At 37.5% G+C, this 16,431-nt stretch overlaps 1 protein-coding gene across 1 annotated transcript in view; it reads right to left on the reverse strand.

Annotated features, from left to right (window-relative positions):
• Positions 1-16,431, reverse strand: part of SLCO5A1 (solute carrier organic anion transporter family member 5A1) — a 184,791-nt gene that overhangs the window by 119,051 nt on the left and 49,309 nt on the right. Inside the window, exon 2 of the mRNA XM_036758213.1 lies at positions 586-718. Coding sequence (XP_036614108.1) covers positions 586-718 — 133 coding nt within the window. The remainder of the gene's footprint in view (positions 1-585; positions 719-16,431) is intronic.

Below are 16,431 nucleotides of genomic sequence, written 5' to 3' on the forward strand. Positions count from 1 at the left end.
AGCTCTAAGCTTTCTATGAAACCTCAAAGGCCTCTGGAAGGCCTTTGCAAAGCTACCACCTCCACCAGAGACTTGACTCTGTCAAGTTTTAAATATTCGACTCTCTTAGGTCCCACAGGGCTTGGGCAAAGTGCTGCTCCTAACACAGCTACTACCTACTTGTAGGCTGCCAACCTCTGGCATGGAGGAAGGAATAAAATGTTACTGGGGGAAAGCAGTCACAAAGAAGTGGGTAATGTCAAGGTTTGGTAGAAAGTAACAGAGGGGAGGCAATAGAGGAGGAACAGAAGATATTCAAGGGAGGAGGGACAGAGTATAAAGAGGCACAACAGGAAGATAGTGAAAGGGGAAGGGGCACTCAAGTGGAGAGAGCCATGCAGGTGCAAACTCTGCCAAGTGATCCCACACCACGCTGCTGTTTAAGGACAAGCCCCCAATGCTCCAGATCACTTGTGAGATATCACAGCATGAGTGATATCATCAATCTGTCCATTTGGAGGGTTTTCCTGTGCAGTGCTGCAAGAGCACATGCAATCCCTCCTATGAGCATAACAGTGAATTGGGGGGAAAAAAATTATTTCTTACCAGTTTCCAATGAAACGAGGGTCATTCTGGTCAAGATGAACAGGCATTCTGGGATCAACATAAAAACCAATAAGAACTCCACCTAATAAATATCCTGCTGCAGGACCAAGTGCTCCCATGACATACATGATGGCTGAGAAAATAGAAGGGGAAAATCATGAACTACAGCAATGTATTTTGCGAAAGTTTTGCTATTTCTCTAAGTCAGCCAAAATTATAGCACACATATGTCACCATCAGAGTCCATAAGCCAGCAAAGGTCCTTCAATGACTGGCAGTCTGGAAGACTTTCAGGAGTGTTAATACTTCTGTTCTAAACCTTATCCATTTATTTAACTAACTAATGGCTGTCGTGCTCTTAAAATCCTTAGGATATCAAGGTGGGGGTGGGAGGGGGAGGGATAGCAATTAATCCAAAAAAAATAAGTCAACAAGGCGCATTTGACTACTTAGCCAAACCCAAAAAATATCCTTTAGAAAATTTCTAAGGATACTATCCAATAGTTTAATGAGTACAGTATATAGCTAAGGGACCCAAGTCCCAACATAGGCACAACTTACTGATCACTCATGGGCATTAGTCAGATTTTAATATGACACATACGTAAGCATATACTGAGCACATGACTATTACAAATTCCTACGTGGTATGACATAGAGTAAGCTAGTTGCCTGGCTTTAATCCTAAACCCTCCAGGATTATTGGATAACAGCTAAGCATTCAAAAGCAACAGGTAGGAATGAAAGATGAAGTGTAAGGAAGAAGGGAGACAGAGACGAGGGGGGAGAGAGAGAGAGAGAGAGAGAGAGAGAGAGAGAGAGAGAGAGAGAGAGAGAGAGAGAGAGAGAGAGAGAGAGAGAGAAACAGATTCAGAGACAGAAAGGAGGAAAAGTAAGTCACAAAGGAAGGATATATTGTGATCACAGCCTCCTGTACAAATGGAAAACACAAAGAGGTTGAGAGAGTTGGGAAGAGGATATCAGACACAGAACCTAAAATCTCTCTCCACTTCAAAACTCGCAGTACCTTACGGACTATTTCAAAATCAAAGAAGTCTTCAATAAGACATTCAGTTAATTGTTTATCAAGTTATGCTTAGAAAGGATTACATCCCTAAAGGGGCTGTGGCGGTGGTGTTGTTTGTCCTTCCTTCTTGAAGAGGACCAATAATATCAAGGGGGTGATGTCTTGACTTGCAAGTGAACTGGATTTAAGTGAGGCAGAACTGTGCAAAGTCATCAACCTCACTATCTTCTCCAGGGTCATCAGGGTCCAGTGGCAGGATGTAGGTCAGGTCCCAGATGCAGTGGGAGACCTTGGCCTTTTTAAGCTAACGTCTTTCTCAGGTCTCAGTTTGTTTTGAGGCAACAATAAGGAGAATGAACCAGGAACAGTGTTAACCCATTAACACAACATGAAAACAACTGGAAAGATCCCTTGCCCTACTGAAAAAGGGACAACAGTATTATCTTTTAGAAAGTAAAGAATGTTTTTAATCATCATTTACATTGAAGTGGTTTTATATGAAAAAGTTTTTTTTAAAGATTGATTAGCCTAGAAAACTTTTAAAGTATTATATTCAGGTTTGACCTTTTTTCACTTATGGATTTAGAATATTAAATTCCTTGAAGATAACAAAGAAACCTAGATAACCAATTCTTCCGCCACCATCCCCATGGTTTTTTTTCCTCTTAAAACTCCTTTACAATATAGGAACATTCTTAACTTAGAATATGGTCTGGAGCCTGATCAGAATTGTGTTTCTTAATTAGGAACTCATTCATTCATGAACATTGTAAGCATCTATTGTGTCAAAGCATTTTGGCAAATACTAGGGAAGATACAAAAATAACTTAAAAAGATGTAAAAGCTAACAAGCTAGACCAAAGATACCTTTAAATCCCTGACTAAACAAATTACTTTTCCTCTTTCCTGTAAGTAATGCTATTCTTACAGTGAGGCAAATGAAAATGAGCAGAGTGACTGTGCATTTTCTTAAACATCTGCTTCTAAATAAGTGTTGACTAATCTTATATCTCTAGTTACACATGCCTACAGTTGGCTAGACAGCTCCATGGCACCTGTTCTCACTTCTGGCACTATTTCCAAAGAGAAAGAATCTTAAAGGAACATCCGAATGTACCAACCATGACTGAGCCATTAGACACTTGCCATTTTTAATCAGATGCCTAAGTGCTACGCAGTGGAAGCAAAGCAGCATTTGATAGTCATTGTAGGCATTTTTATAAAAATAAAATATCAAAGCATGGTTGAATAAATTCTCCCATCTCTTTTTATTACCTGTTACAAATCAAGAACAGAAAGTTTGTTTTGTTTTGAATTACAGAAATTGTTCCCTACAAGGGATAGAGGCTTGAATAGGCTATTTCACCAGTATATGAAATTCCTTGGTGAAGAAACTCCCTCTAAAATTCAGGCTACCACATTCTCTGCAACTGAAAGTCTTAGATAGGCCTAGGGCACCTGAGATTAAGTGACTTGCCCTGAGTCCCACAGACAGCACATGTCAGGGGCAAGACTTGAATCCAGGTCTTTCTAGCCCCAAGACTGGCATTCTATCCACTATACAAGGAAGAAAGGAAGGAAGGAAGGAAGGAAGGAAGGAAGGAAGGAAGGAAGGAAGGAAGGAAGGAAGGAAGGAAGGAAAGAAGGAAAGAAGGAAAGAAGGAAGGAAGGAAGGAAGGAAGCAAGGAATCAAGTTGTCTTCCAACCCACTTGGCTAACATTTAGAAAAATCACTGCTCCCCTGCTCTGATTCAGTACTCTAAAAAATACTTATTACATTAGAGCAATAACTCAGTAAAGTAAATACAAGTCCCTCTAATACTCAAAGTTTTTCAACAGCTTCCCCAATGGCTATACAATAATTAATCAGTCATTCAATAGGGTCCACAATTTGGACATAAGCTACTGTTAAGGGAGCAGAGAGTATAGGAAAAGTACTGCACTAGGAATCAGAAGACATGGATTTGGATCCTTGTTCTGCTCTTTATTTTGCTGTGTAACCTTGGGCAAATCACCTAATCTCTGTTAGTTTCAGTTTCTCCGTCTCCAAAATCTGTCTCCCTACCAGAGTTGTGGAGATCAAATCGGATTACGTATATGACATGACAAATTGTCAGATGAAAAGCACTATACGGATGTAAAATAAGGAGTTGGTATGAACTAGAGTATGGACAGTTAGGTGGCTCAGTAGATACAGCACCTGGCCTGGAGTCAGGAAGATCTGAAATCAAATTTGACCGCAGACACTTACTAGCTGTGAGACTCTGGTCAAGCCACTTATCCCTGCTTGCCTCAGATTCTCATCTATAAAATGAGATGGAAAAGGAAACGTCAAACCACTTCAGTATCTTTGCCAAGAAAATCCCAAATGGGTTCATGAAGCAAGAGAAGGACATGACTGGAACAACCAGATCTGGGGCAGTTTTTCTACTCATTTTTTCACTTGTGTCCAGCTCTTTATAACCCCATTTGGGGTTTTCTTGGCAAAGATACTGGAGTGGTTTGACATTTTCTTCTCTAGCTTACTTTATAGATGAAGAAACTTTAAGTTTAAGTGACTTGCCCAGTGTCACATAGCTGGTAGTTAGTGTTCCTGATTCCAGGCCCAGCTCTGAATCCACTGCACCACCTAGTTGCCCTTAACCCAAGCTAGAGCTGGCCAAATACTTAAATGTTCTACTTCCTCAGTTTGCTCAGCCCTTCACAATGATGGGCATTAAAAGCCAAAGAAAAGGGACTAGCAAGGGAGACAGGAAAGGGAGCAGCATGCAGGGAGAAAGAGGGGTCATACACTTCAGCTGGAGATAGGCTGAACGAACTGTGATATATGACTATACGGAATATTATTATACCATAAGAAATGACCAGGTGATTTCAAAAAAGCTTGGATTCATAAACTGATGCAGAGTAAACAGAATCAGAAGAACAATTTATACATGGACAACACTGTAAAGAAAAAAAAAAAACTTTGAAAGACTTTAAAGCTCCGGTCAATGCAATGACTGTTCATATCTTCAGAGGATATATGAAGAAACAAGTTGTCCATCTCCTTGACAGAGAGCTGATGGAGTCAAGGTGCAGAGACATGTATCTTTGGATGTGTCATTATGTAGATTCATCTTGGTTTACTATGCTTATTTGTTACAAGGTTTGGTTTTTTTTCCTTCCTTTTCTCTGTTTTTAATTGAGGGAGGGGTATTTTGGGGGATGAAGAATTAATAATGGTAACAGAAAAAGATGGAACCATTGTCATATCTTTTAAAATGCAGAGAGAAAGAGAGAGACACAGAGAGAGAGAGACAGACAGACAGACAGGCAGACAGAGAGAAAAGGAGGAAGTTGAGAACAAAGCACAGATAAGCAGGACTGTACTGAAAATAATGTGTAAGATTTTTTGTTCACTTTTTTTTTAAAGCAAACAGTATGAAATGGATATTCATTGTTGCAGATACAATCATCTTTCTTGTTCTCCAGTGTATATGGAAATTATCTTTTTGGGATATTTAAGTTCAAATTGCTAAAAGTTAAAAACAAATACACTTGTGAAACAGTCCCTGATATGAAGGGAACTAGGGGGTAGGAACAGAGTATTAAAAGTAAGCTATAAAATTTGTGAATAGCACCTAAAAATAAAGCAAAATGGCATAAATTACTACCTGTTGTTCATTTTCCAGAGTCTTCCAAGGACTAGAAAGGATCCTGACAGTAAACCTGAAAGTTTTTCAGTACTCCACAGGGCTATATTCCAAACTCAAAAACAAATCAAACACTTCTGCAATCCTCACTCTGAGTGTATACAGCTAGCAATTGATTGGCTAACAGGAACATAAAAGTACAATGGGGAGCCTTGTATAAAGTCTATTTTGGAGGTCAGGAATAATATCCACCTTTTTAGTCCTATATCAGTTTTATTGTAGGAAATTTTTACTGTGTAGGTGGATATGACTTGACTCTGTATATACAAATCCTAATCGACCAGACTGTAATGAATATCTATTAAAATCATAAGTGTCTCCTGCATTTTTAGTCCAGATTTCCCAACCCAGACATCACATACCTCCAAGTGAGAGTCTAACACAAGGTAACTGTGAGCAGAAATTGGAAGGTCAGCTGTACTAGACACGAGTTCTATTTACATAAAGAGTGGAAACTCACATGAAATATATGACTATATTATCGCTACTAACTGGGATCCCACAGAATCACAGAATCTAAGAGATGGAAAGGACTTCAGAAGAGATCTAGTCCAACAAATAGATGAGAAAGAATTCCCTTTACAACAAGTAATCAGCCAGCCTTTGTTGGAAGACCTCTAGTGAAAGGGAACTGACAGCCTCCTGAAGTAACTCACTTCACTTTTAGATAGCTCTCATTGATAAGATATTTCTCCTTCCCTTTAAACTAAATTTGCCTCTGCAAATTCCATACATTTCTTCTAGCTTGGCCAGAAAGAACAGATCAAATAGCTCTTCCTTCAAACTCAACCTTCACTTAACCTTCAAACACTTGCACATAGTTATCGTGTCCTACTTCAATCTTCTTTTCTTCCAATTAAACATCTTTAGTTCCTTCAACTGATCCTCTCATATGACATGGATTCAAGTCACTTGACCAGACTGTATGATCTGCAACTTATCAATGTCCTTCCTAAAATTTGGTGCCCCAAACTGAAAACAATTCACTGGAAGGCATCTGACCACTAAGCTTTTATTAATATAGCCCAACATTAAATTGTTGGGGGGGGGGGGTTGCTAACAGTACAGTTTAAGATCTGTTACCTAAAATTACAAGTCCAAAAATTCAAGCTAAGCCATCTATCTGGGACAAAGATAAGGAGACCAAGAAAAATAAGAATGCACAATCCAGGACTGGAAAAGCTCATATTATAGTTGATTCAAAACTTTCTATAGAAAATTATATAGAAATCTGGCCTCAGACACTCGACACACTTAATAGCTGTGTGACCTTGGGCAAGTCACTTAACCCCAATTGCCCTGCCTTCCCCTCTCCAAAACAAAATATGGGAAACAATAAAATATAATTCAAGAAAGCTCTGGCCTGTCTGCTTTCATAATTCCGTTCTTTTAACAATCCCTAAATTTTTTAAAAATTAAATGAAAGTTTTTATTTGACACTTTGGAATCCCGAGGAAATTATCTCCAAATCATTTTACTCTCCTGGCAATAGCACAGTGCACTTAATCCATCTGTCATCTCTGATCTTGCATTAATTTCAGCACAAAAAACATTAACAAAAGTCCTCCAGAGAATTAATATTCTGAACATACACACACACACACACACACACACACAAAACAGTTCCTTCTCTTGATTTTACTATCAATTGCTAACAGTACTATTAATTCTACCAGTTATTCATGCTTGAAACCTCAACGTTTTATTTGACTTAGTCTTCTTTCTTCTCATTAATGAGTAAATTACATTAGTACTTTTTAATGTTCCATGTCCATTCCCTCCTATTCATTCTCATCATTGCCATCACTTTAACTTGTAATTTCTCCTTTTCCTGAGGAAGCATAGTATAGATCTGAAATCAGGGAATATGAATTCAAATCCTGCCTTAACCACTTTTGACCTGTGTGACCTTGAGCAAGACTCTTTTGCTTCTCTGGGCTTCTACTTCCTAATCTCTAAAGTGAAGAGGGAGAACTAAATGACCCCTAAGGAATCTTAGAGGCAGTTAGGGGACAAAGTGTGAGTCCTGGGCCTAATATCTGGAACCATGAGTTCAAAACCATTCTCAGACACTAGCTCTGTGACTTTGGACAAGTCACTTACCTCTATCTGCATCAATTTCCTGAACTGTAAAATGAGAATTATAATAGTACCTACCACCTGGTACTGTTGAGAAAATCAAATAAGATAATATTTGTAAAGCACTTAGCACAGAGCCTGGTACATATTAGGCACTTCATAAATGCGTGTTCTCTTCCCCTTCCAAATCTATGTCTATTCTACTCCTATGAGTCTATGATCCTCCATAACCTAAATTAATGCAATAATCTCCTAATGTATCTGGCCTCCATTATCATCTGTATATTCCATCGTTCAAAAACTGTCAATGCCTCCTCATTATCTACATGATAAATGCTAAATTTCATAACTTGCCACTCACAGGAAGGAAATAAGCATTTATCAAGCACCTGCTATGTGCCAAGCACTGTGCTAAGCCCCTTACAAATAGAACCTTGCTTTATCAAAGCACTCAAACCTTTCTAGCATTATCTAATATCACCTCCTTCATAAACACTCCAGTCCTACTAGTCTTTTCATTCACTGATAAATATGCCGTGTGCATTTCAACTCTCTCCGTATCTGAATCTTACCCATCCTTCAAGGCTCCTCCATGAAGCCTCTTCCTGAAAACTAGGAGATTTCTTTCTTATCTGAACTCAGTAGCATCTTTTATCTGTACCACTCAGAAGACATAGAAAAGAAAGTTCTTGTCACCAAAGTCTTTGGCACTGTCAAATGATTCAATATCTGAAATAGATGTGGTTTTATTAACAGAAATGACACTGACACTAAAAAGATTCATTACCTTCTGAACCCTAAAGAGCACTGGACCTTTCCATGTGAGTTGGAGCTCAAACTACACACACACACACACACACACACACACACACATATATATATACACACATACACACATATATATACATATATATGTGTATATGTATATATACACACATGTATATATACACATACACATATATACATATATACACATACACACACACACACACACACACACACACATATATATATATGTTAGCTCCTTGAGAAACAGCGACCATATCTGTTTTCCATCCTCTGTGCTTAATGTAGTACATTGTGCATGGTAAAGGTTTAATAAATGCTTTTTCATTCATTCATTAAGGAAGTAGTATTATATAATTATATGCCTTCTCTGTCACCTAGATTACAAACTCCTTGAGAGCAAGAGCCATTTCAGAAATATCCGGAAAGACTTGTATTAACTGATGCAAACTGAACTGAGCAGAACCAGGAGAACAATTTATCCAACGAAAACATTAGGAACTCTGATTAACACAATAAGCAACCACAATGCCAAAAATCTCATGATGTAACAAGCTTCCCACCTCCAGATAGAGAACTGATGGACTCAGAATACAAATGAAGCATATTTTCTTTTCATTTTCTTTTCTTTCTTTTTCTACATTTTTACATGGCTAATACAGGAATTGTTGGAATTGTTTTGCATGTTCATATATATTATGTATATATAACATATTATATACATATAATATATATGAGTTTTGTTTTTCTTGCCTTTTCAATGGGTGCAGGAGAGAGAAAGGGAAGGGAGAGAATACAGAACTGAAAATAAAATTGAATTTGAAAAGAAAAGAGAAATCAAGGGTCAACAAATCAGAAAATGACTAAAGATAAGACAGAATGGTACCTATTGTACTTTTTAAATATTTTTGAAAATCTTGTTCTAAATGATGTATTTAGCTTTAGTAATTAAAATAAGTATTTGTTTATTTTTTTAAGGAGAGAGCAGGAACCATGAACTAGACTTTTATGTAAATTTACACAGCCCCTTGATCTCTCAAGGGCCCTGCTCTCTTGATCAGTGACTAAGTACAAACTGGCCTACTATATCTACTAGCTGGAGCCAATGCATCCTGGGCCATCTCCAGTTGTCCTGGTGAATATCAGGTAACTGGATCCAGATGGCTCTGGAGGAGAAAGTGAGGCTGGTGACCTTGTACAGCCCTCCCTCACTCATATCAAAGTCAACTGCAAGTCACGCCATCATTTCCCTGACATCATGGTCCTTTTTGAAAATGAAGGACAAACACAACACAAGCCTACTATATCTACTAGTTGGAGCCAGCCTCCAGACCACGCTTCAGCCTCACACTCCATCCAGCCATCCACCAGACTATCTTGCCATCTGTTCCTTCTGAGCTCTCTTTCTCTTTTCACCTCTTGCTCCAGGCACAGGAATCAAATCAATAGTATCACTGCTTCTGGGAAGAATGTGCCAATTCACCGCCCAAATATACTAACCCATCCCTGATTCCCCAGCCTCAAAATCACTCCCCTATAGGTATTGTCTCCCCCGTGGGGGCAAGGACTGTCTATCTTTTTGTATTTGTTTTCCCAGTGTTAAGCACAATGCCTAGGATATACTAAGCAATTAAAAATACTTTTAATTTTATTCATTCATTTGATTTAAGAGCAAATCTTTTTTAAGAGTAAATACGAAATGACTGAATATGGGGGGAAAGTAATATCAGCACTTTTTAAAAAAAAGAACAGGGCAGAGTACATCTCTAGACTTTAGCATTTGTCTAACATTCCTCCCATGGGGGGTAACCATAAGTATCTGTGGTAAAGCTCAACCCAATGCCAACTACTATTCTTGTTCAAAATTAGCCCACCTCCAACAATGTTATTAGTGAAGTTATAAATAAGAGTAGAAAATCCACCGAGTAGCTCAGTGTTTGAAAGTCACCATTACCTCCTAAACCCACAATATCCTGGCTATTCCACCTTGATCCCATACATTACTCCCTTCCATATAAGTCAAAACAAAGGTCCCCAAGAAGTCTTTTCTGACTATTCCCCGTGACTCCAAAGCCCCCCATTTTGTATAAGCTTTTTTTACTATTATCAGTAAAGTGATATTCTCTAAATTTATCATTCCATCTCCCCTTCCATGACTGCACATAGGCTGTCCCATCATACCTGGAATGCATTCCCTCCTTCCCTCCACCCCTTAGAATCTTTAGCTTCCTTCAATCTGGGGTGCCACCTTCTATACAAAGTCTTTCCTGGCTTCTGTGCCCCAGTTGTGACTGCTTTCTCCACCTCAAATTACCATATGTTTATGTGTCTGTATATAGATCATACTCCCCAAAAGACAGCAAAAATTCTTGAGGGCAGGGACTGCTGTCACTATTGTTCCTCTATCCCCAGCACCCAGTAGAGTGCTTAATACATCACAGACACCTAGTAAATGTTTGTTAAACTGAATTGAATATTGACAAGGACACATATTCATACTATAAACAGATTCAGATTATGTAAATATTAACACATTATCTACAACGTTAGAGGTAGTTGATATAGCTTAAAAGTCATATGTCTATATGATCATAACAGGATCACAAGACTGAAATTAGGTATCTTTTTAAAAGCTATTTTAAAGCAGTTTTACTTTAAAGGGAAAATATTCAAGTAAAGGATGGAAATCAGGTTAACCTGAATGAAGAAAAATTTCCCTAATGAAAAATTGCTTTAAAATGTGAATTATCTGAAAACAACATGGTCACCGATGAATAGTAACTGCTACTTTTTCAAATTTGTAGAATATTATCCTGAAATTCCATTTATGTTTCCCAAACTTACATGAAAAATACTGGGGAAAGATCATTTGGATCTCAAAATTAGTAAATTGTCATATTAATTACTAAGTATAAAAGCCCAAGGTATTGAAAAAGAAAAAGTTAGGCCAATCTTAGAAAGAGCAAGTTTGCAAAGAAACTAATATTTTCATAAATGTTAAAGATAGATTTCACAGTATTTGTTTTTTTCAAATTACTAATGGTCCATGCCATGAGAAGCATCACCTGGGAGCATAGTCAAGATGGCAGAATTTAAGAAAGCATTTTGTATATCTCATCCAGCACACTTCCCCTCCACAATGCTCCAGGTTGACTTCTAATTCATTGTGATTCATTTTTCCAGTCTAGGACAGCTTAGGGAGATAGATAAGTTTGGGGCAGGGAGGAGCAGTCACAAGAAGGAGAGGCATGGATGAATACTGAGTAAGGAATAAGTTGCAGAAACAGTTCTGAGCACAGACACACAATGATTCAGTTCTACCCTTTAGCTGATCACGTAAAGCTGCGGTGGGATAACCAGGCAAAGGTCCTGAGCCAAAGGGGAGCTAGGAGTTCAGTTGTTCTGAACCTATAGAAACTCCTAGTGGGCTGACAATGACTGATTCCTGCCTCAGTCTACTGAAACTCACCCACACACAAGACAACAAACACAAACACGTGTTAGGAACCAGCAGAACTCAGACTAGGAGAGCAATGAACAAATATTTCCAGGGATCAGACTGCTTAAGGAATCATGAAAATTTGCAAACTCCCACCCTAAGCTATTCAACAGAAGGGATTAAAAGAACAGAAATTCACCAAAGACATCCCCTTCAAAAGTGTGAAGAAGCCAGCACTAACGTTACCTAAAAAAGAACCAAACCATAAAGAAATAGTATGGTGAAAGAGGAGTTCAATATACAAATACAGGGGATGACAATGACTTAACAATATTTACAGGAAAAACTTCAAAGAAAAATGCAGATTTGACACAAGTCCAATAAGAATTCCTAGAAGAGTTTAGAGAAAGAGTTAAGAAAAAGAGCAAAAAACCAATTTAAGTCAAATGAAAAGAGTACAGGAAAAAATGGGAGAAAAAAATGCAAGAAAGATACTAAAAAAAGAATAACTTGGTTTTAAAAAGCTATAAAACCTGACTGAAGAAAACAAATGAAAAGAAAAAAAGTTTAAATCACTGAAAATTAGAATTGGACAAATGGAAGCTAGTGAATGCATAAAATATCAAGCAATATTAAAACAAATTAAAAGACAGAAAAATAAAAGATAATTTGAAATATCTCATAGGAAAAACCAGTGACCTGGAAAATAGGTGAGGAAAAATAATTTAAGAATTGATGCATTACCTGGAAGCCATGGGGAAAAAAATTTAAGAGCCTACACATAATACTTCAAGAAATAATACAAGAAAACTACATAGATATCTTGGAACTAGAGGGGAAAGTAGAAATTTGAAGAATCCACTGGTCACCTCCTGAAAGAAACTCCAAAATGTAAACTCCCAGGAATATTATAGTCAAAATCCAGAGCTTCCAGATCAAGGAAAAAAATACTGTAAACAGCCAGAAATAAAGAATTCAAGTACCATGGAGCTACAGTGAGGATCACACAAGATTTAGCAGTTACCACTCTAAAGAAATGGTGATCTTAGAATATGATGTTCCAGAAGGTAAAGGATCTAGGATTACAATCAAGAATAAAATACCCAGCAAAATTGAGTATAATCCTACAAGGGGAAGATGGACCTTTAGTGAAATCAAGAATTTTCAAACAAACATTCTAGATGAAAAGACCAGAGCTAAGTAGAAAATTTGACATTCAAACACAGAATTCAAGAAGCATAAAAGGGCAAACACGAGTGAGAAACCATAAGACACTAAACAAGGTTAAAGATAATAACCCCTCAGAACTTTATCATCACCAAAATTTTTGCACAAACAAAACCAATGCAGCTAAAATTAGAAGGAAAGAAGGAAACCAGGGATTGGGGGGTGAAAAACATCTGATAAAAGTTTCATTTTTAAGATGAGAAATTGGGTCAAATTCACCAGGCTATGAGACATATCCCAATTGAAAATTATCAAAGGATAAGAATGGATAGTTTTCAGAGGAAGAAATCCAAACTATCTATAGCTATATGAAAGAAAAATTACTCTAAATTACTAATAATTAGAGAAATTCATACTAAAACAACAATGAGGTACCACTTCATACCTATCAAATTGGCTAAATAAAAGGACAAAAAAGGAATATGGTGGGAAAACAAGTATAGTAATACACTGTTGGATCTGAGAACTAGTCTAATCATACTGAAAAGCAATTTGGAAGTATGTCCAAAAACCTGATTAATTATATATACACTGACCCAGTAATATTGCTGCTAGGTCTATACCTCAAAGAAACCAAGTAATAGGTAAAATATATATGTGTGTGTATATATATACATATACACACATATACACACACACATATATATACATATACACATCTGTATCTATAGATACATATATCTATAGGTATATATATGAGGTATGTCTGTATATGTGTGTATGTGTATATGCATACACATACCTGCCAGGTATACACACACACACACACGGTAATAGGCTAGGCTAGATACCAGGCATACCAAACGATGTCTAAGTGGTAAAATGGATTAAACTTGGAGTGAAGAAGACCTGAGTTCAAATCCAGGTTTAGGTAATATTAGCTATATAACCTTGGGCAAATTACTTAACCTCTCTAAACCTTGCTTTCCTCATCTGTAAAATGGAAATAATAATTGCACATATCTCACAAAGCTGTTGTGAGAATCAAAAGAGATAATATAAAAAGATAATGTTAGTACTCAGAAACCTTAAAGTGCTGTATAAATGTTGGCTATTCCTATTAGTTGTTAGCATCATTATGCTCTTGGTAAAAATGGTGGAAATAAAGAGAAATGTAAGTTGATAGGTATCTTGGGATACACAGTAACTATCAAGTTGCCTTCATTTAATTCATAAGATTGAACTGCCCGAGTAAAGCACACATTTTTTACTTTATTTTTCTTGCTTTTTTTGTTTTTGTCTTTGCAACATGGCTAATATGGAAATGTTTTGCATGATATGTATAATTGTTATCATATTGCTTCCTTTCTCTGGGAGGACAGGAGGGAGAGAGTTTATAACTCAAAAAAAATTTTTAAATGAATGCTAAAAATAAAGAAAAAAAAGATTGATCTGCCCAAGAATCCACATGAACAGTTCATAGCTCTCATAGTTTACCTAAGCTCTAGGATACAGATTTGGCATGGCAGTGAAATTGTCTGAAAAACCTTCTAAAAAATCCTTCTTCATAAAGAATAATCAGTCAAACCATAAAATTGGACTTTGCTTCAAAAGATATTTTAGAGCTATTGATGGTTACTAAACTATTAAATTCATGGCGAGGCAGGGCGGTGGCGGGGTGGGGATGTGAGTCTTGCCAAAGTCTTTAACTTACAGGAGGAAGGATGAAGGTAGTGGGGATAGAACAAGAAAAGCCAAATCTTTCATGGTAACAAATGAGCCTATAAACCCTGAAGAAGTAATGCAAATGTTGAAAAGCATCAAAATGTCTTTGCAGTTACAAGCAGAATCAGTCATTCTAGTAACTGGATGATAAATGGATGAGCTTCAAGTTGTTGTTCCAGCATCTTAGAATTCAAGCTTCCATTCTACTTAGTGGAGTCTTTCAAGGATCCATGATTTTATTGCTGTTGGCACTCTCCCTATCCATTCAATTCAATAAAGACATACTAAATGCCTATTATGAGAGAGACACTGTGATATCTACCAGGGCTACAAAGACAAAAATAAAACAGTCCTTGTCCTTAAGGAGCTCACATTCTACTAGAAGAATATATAATGTGTCCCCCAAAAGTAAATACAATATAACATCAAATAATTTTCAAAAGGGAGAGAACAGCTGGAGGAGAGGAAGAAACCTCGTAGGACAGGCACCTGAGCTATGCTTTTAGGGAGGCAAGAGATGCTATAAGACACAGGTGAGGAAGGAGTGCATCCCAGACCGTGGGGAAAGTCTGTGTACAGAAATAAGGCAAAAAATGGAAAATCAAGTATGGAAATGGTTAGCAGGCCAACATGGCTGGAATGGTGGCAGTGAAGACTGGGACATTTTCTGTAATGCTTTAATAAACAGTTTCATATGTATTACATCCCCAAAAAATGTTTTGCCTCATGGCCATTCTTACATTGATGAATCTTCTGCAATTTAGCTAATTTGGTATTTAAGGCAGGTAGGTGGAGCAGTAGTAGATAAAGCGCTAGACTTGGAGTCAGAAAGACCCGAGTTCCAGTGTGGCCTGTGTGACCCTGAACCAGTTACTTACCCTCTGTCAGCCTCAGTTTACTCAACTATAAAATGGGGGAAATAGTAGCACCTACTTTACAGGGTTGTCATGAAGATACAATGAGATAAAACATATAAAAAGCTTCACAAATTTTAAAACACTGTACAAATGTGATCCATTGATACTTTATATGTATGTTATATTATGTATGTATGTTTATACGTGTGTGCTTTTTTTTGCTATAGAAATATGATGTATTTTTAATTTTTAGCTCTTTCCAAAAGCTCCCTTCTATCTACACTGTCTCCTCATTATTTTTCAGCTACTTCTTTTTTTATATTTTTATTTAGTTCTCAGCATAGATTTCCACAAGAGTATGAATTACAAACTCTCTCCCCATTTCTACCCTCCCCCCCACTCCAAGATAGCGTATATTCTGGTTGCCCTGTTCCCCAGTCAGCCCTCCCTTCTGTCACTCCACTCCCCTCCCATCCCCTTTTCCCTTCCTTTCTTGTAGGGCAAGATAAATTTCTATGCCCCATTGCCTGTGTATCTTATTTTCTAGTTGCATGCAAAAGCTTTTTTTTTTGTTTTTGAACATCCGTTTTTAAAACTTCAAGTTCCAAATTCTCTCCCCTCTTCCCTTCTCACCCACCCTCCCTAAGAAGTCAAGCAATTCAATATAGGCCACATCCGTATCGTTATGTATAATCCTTCCACAATACTCATGTTGTAAGACTAACTATACTTTGCTCCTTCCTAACCTATCCCCCTTTATTGAATTTTCTCCCTTGGCTCTGTCCCCTTTAGAAAGTGTTTGTTTTTGATCACCTCCACCCCCATCTGCCCTCCCTTCTATCATCCCCCTTTTTTATCTTCTTCCTCCTTTTTTCCTGTGGGGTAAGACACCCAAATGAGTATGTATGGTATTCCCTCCTCAGGTCAAATTTGATGACAGCAAGAGTCACTCATTCCTCCTCACCTACCTTCTCCTCCCCTCCTACAGAACTGCTTTTTCTTGCCACTTTTATGCGAGATAATTTACCCAATTCTATCTATCTCTCCCTATCTCCCTCTCTCAATATATTC

The sequence above is a fragment of the Trichosurus vulpecula genome, chromosome 1 (assembly GCF_011100635.1).
Source record: "Trichosurus vulpecula isolate mTriVul1 chromosome 1, mTriVul1.pri, whole genome shotgun sequence".
NCBI classification, from domain to species: Eukaryota; Metazoa; Chordata; class Mammalia; order Diprotodontia; family Phalangeridae; genus Trichosurus; species Trichosurus vulpecula.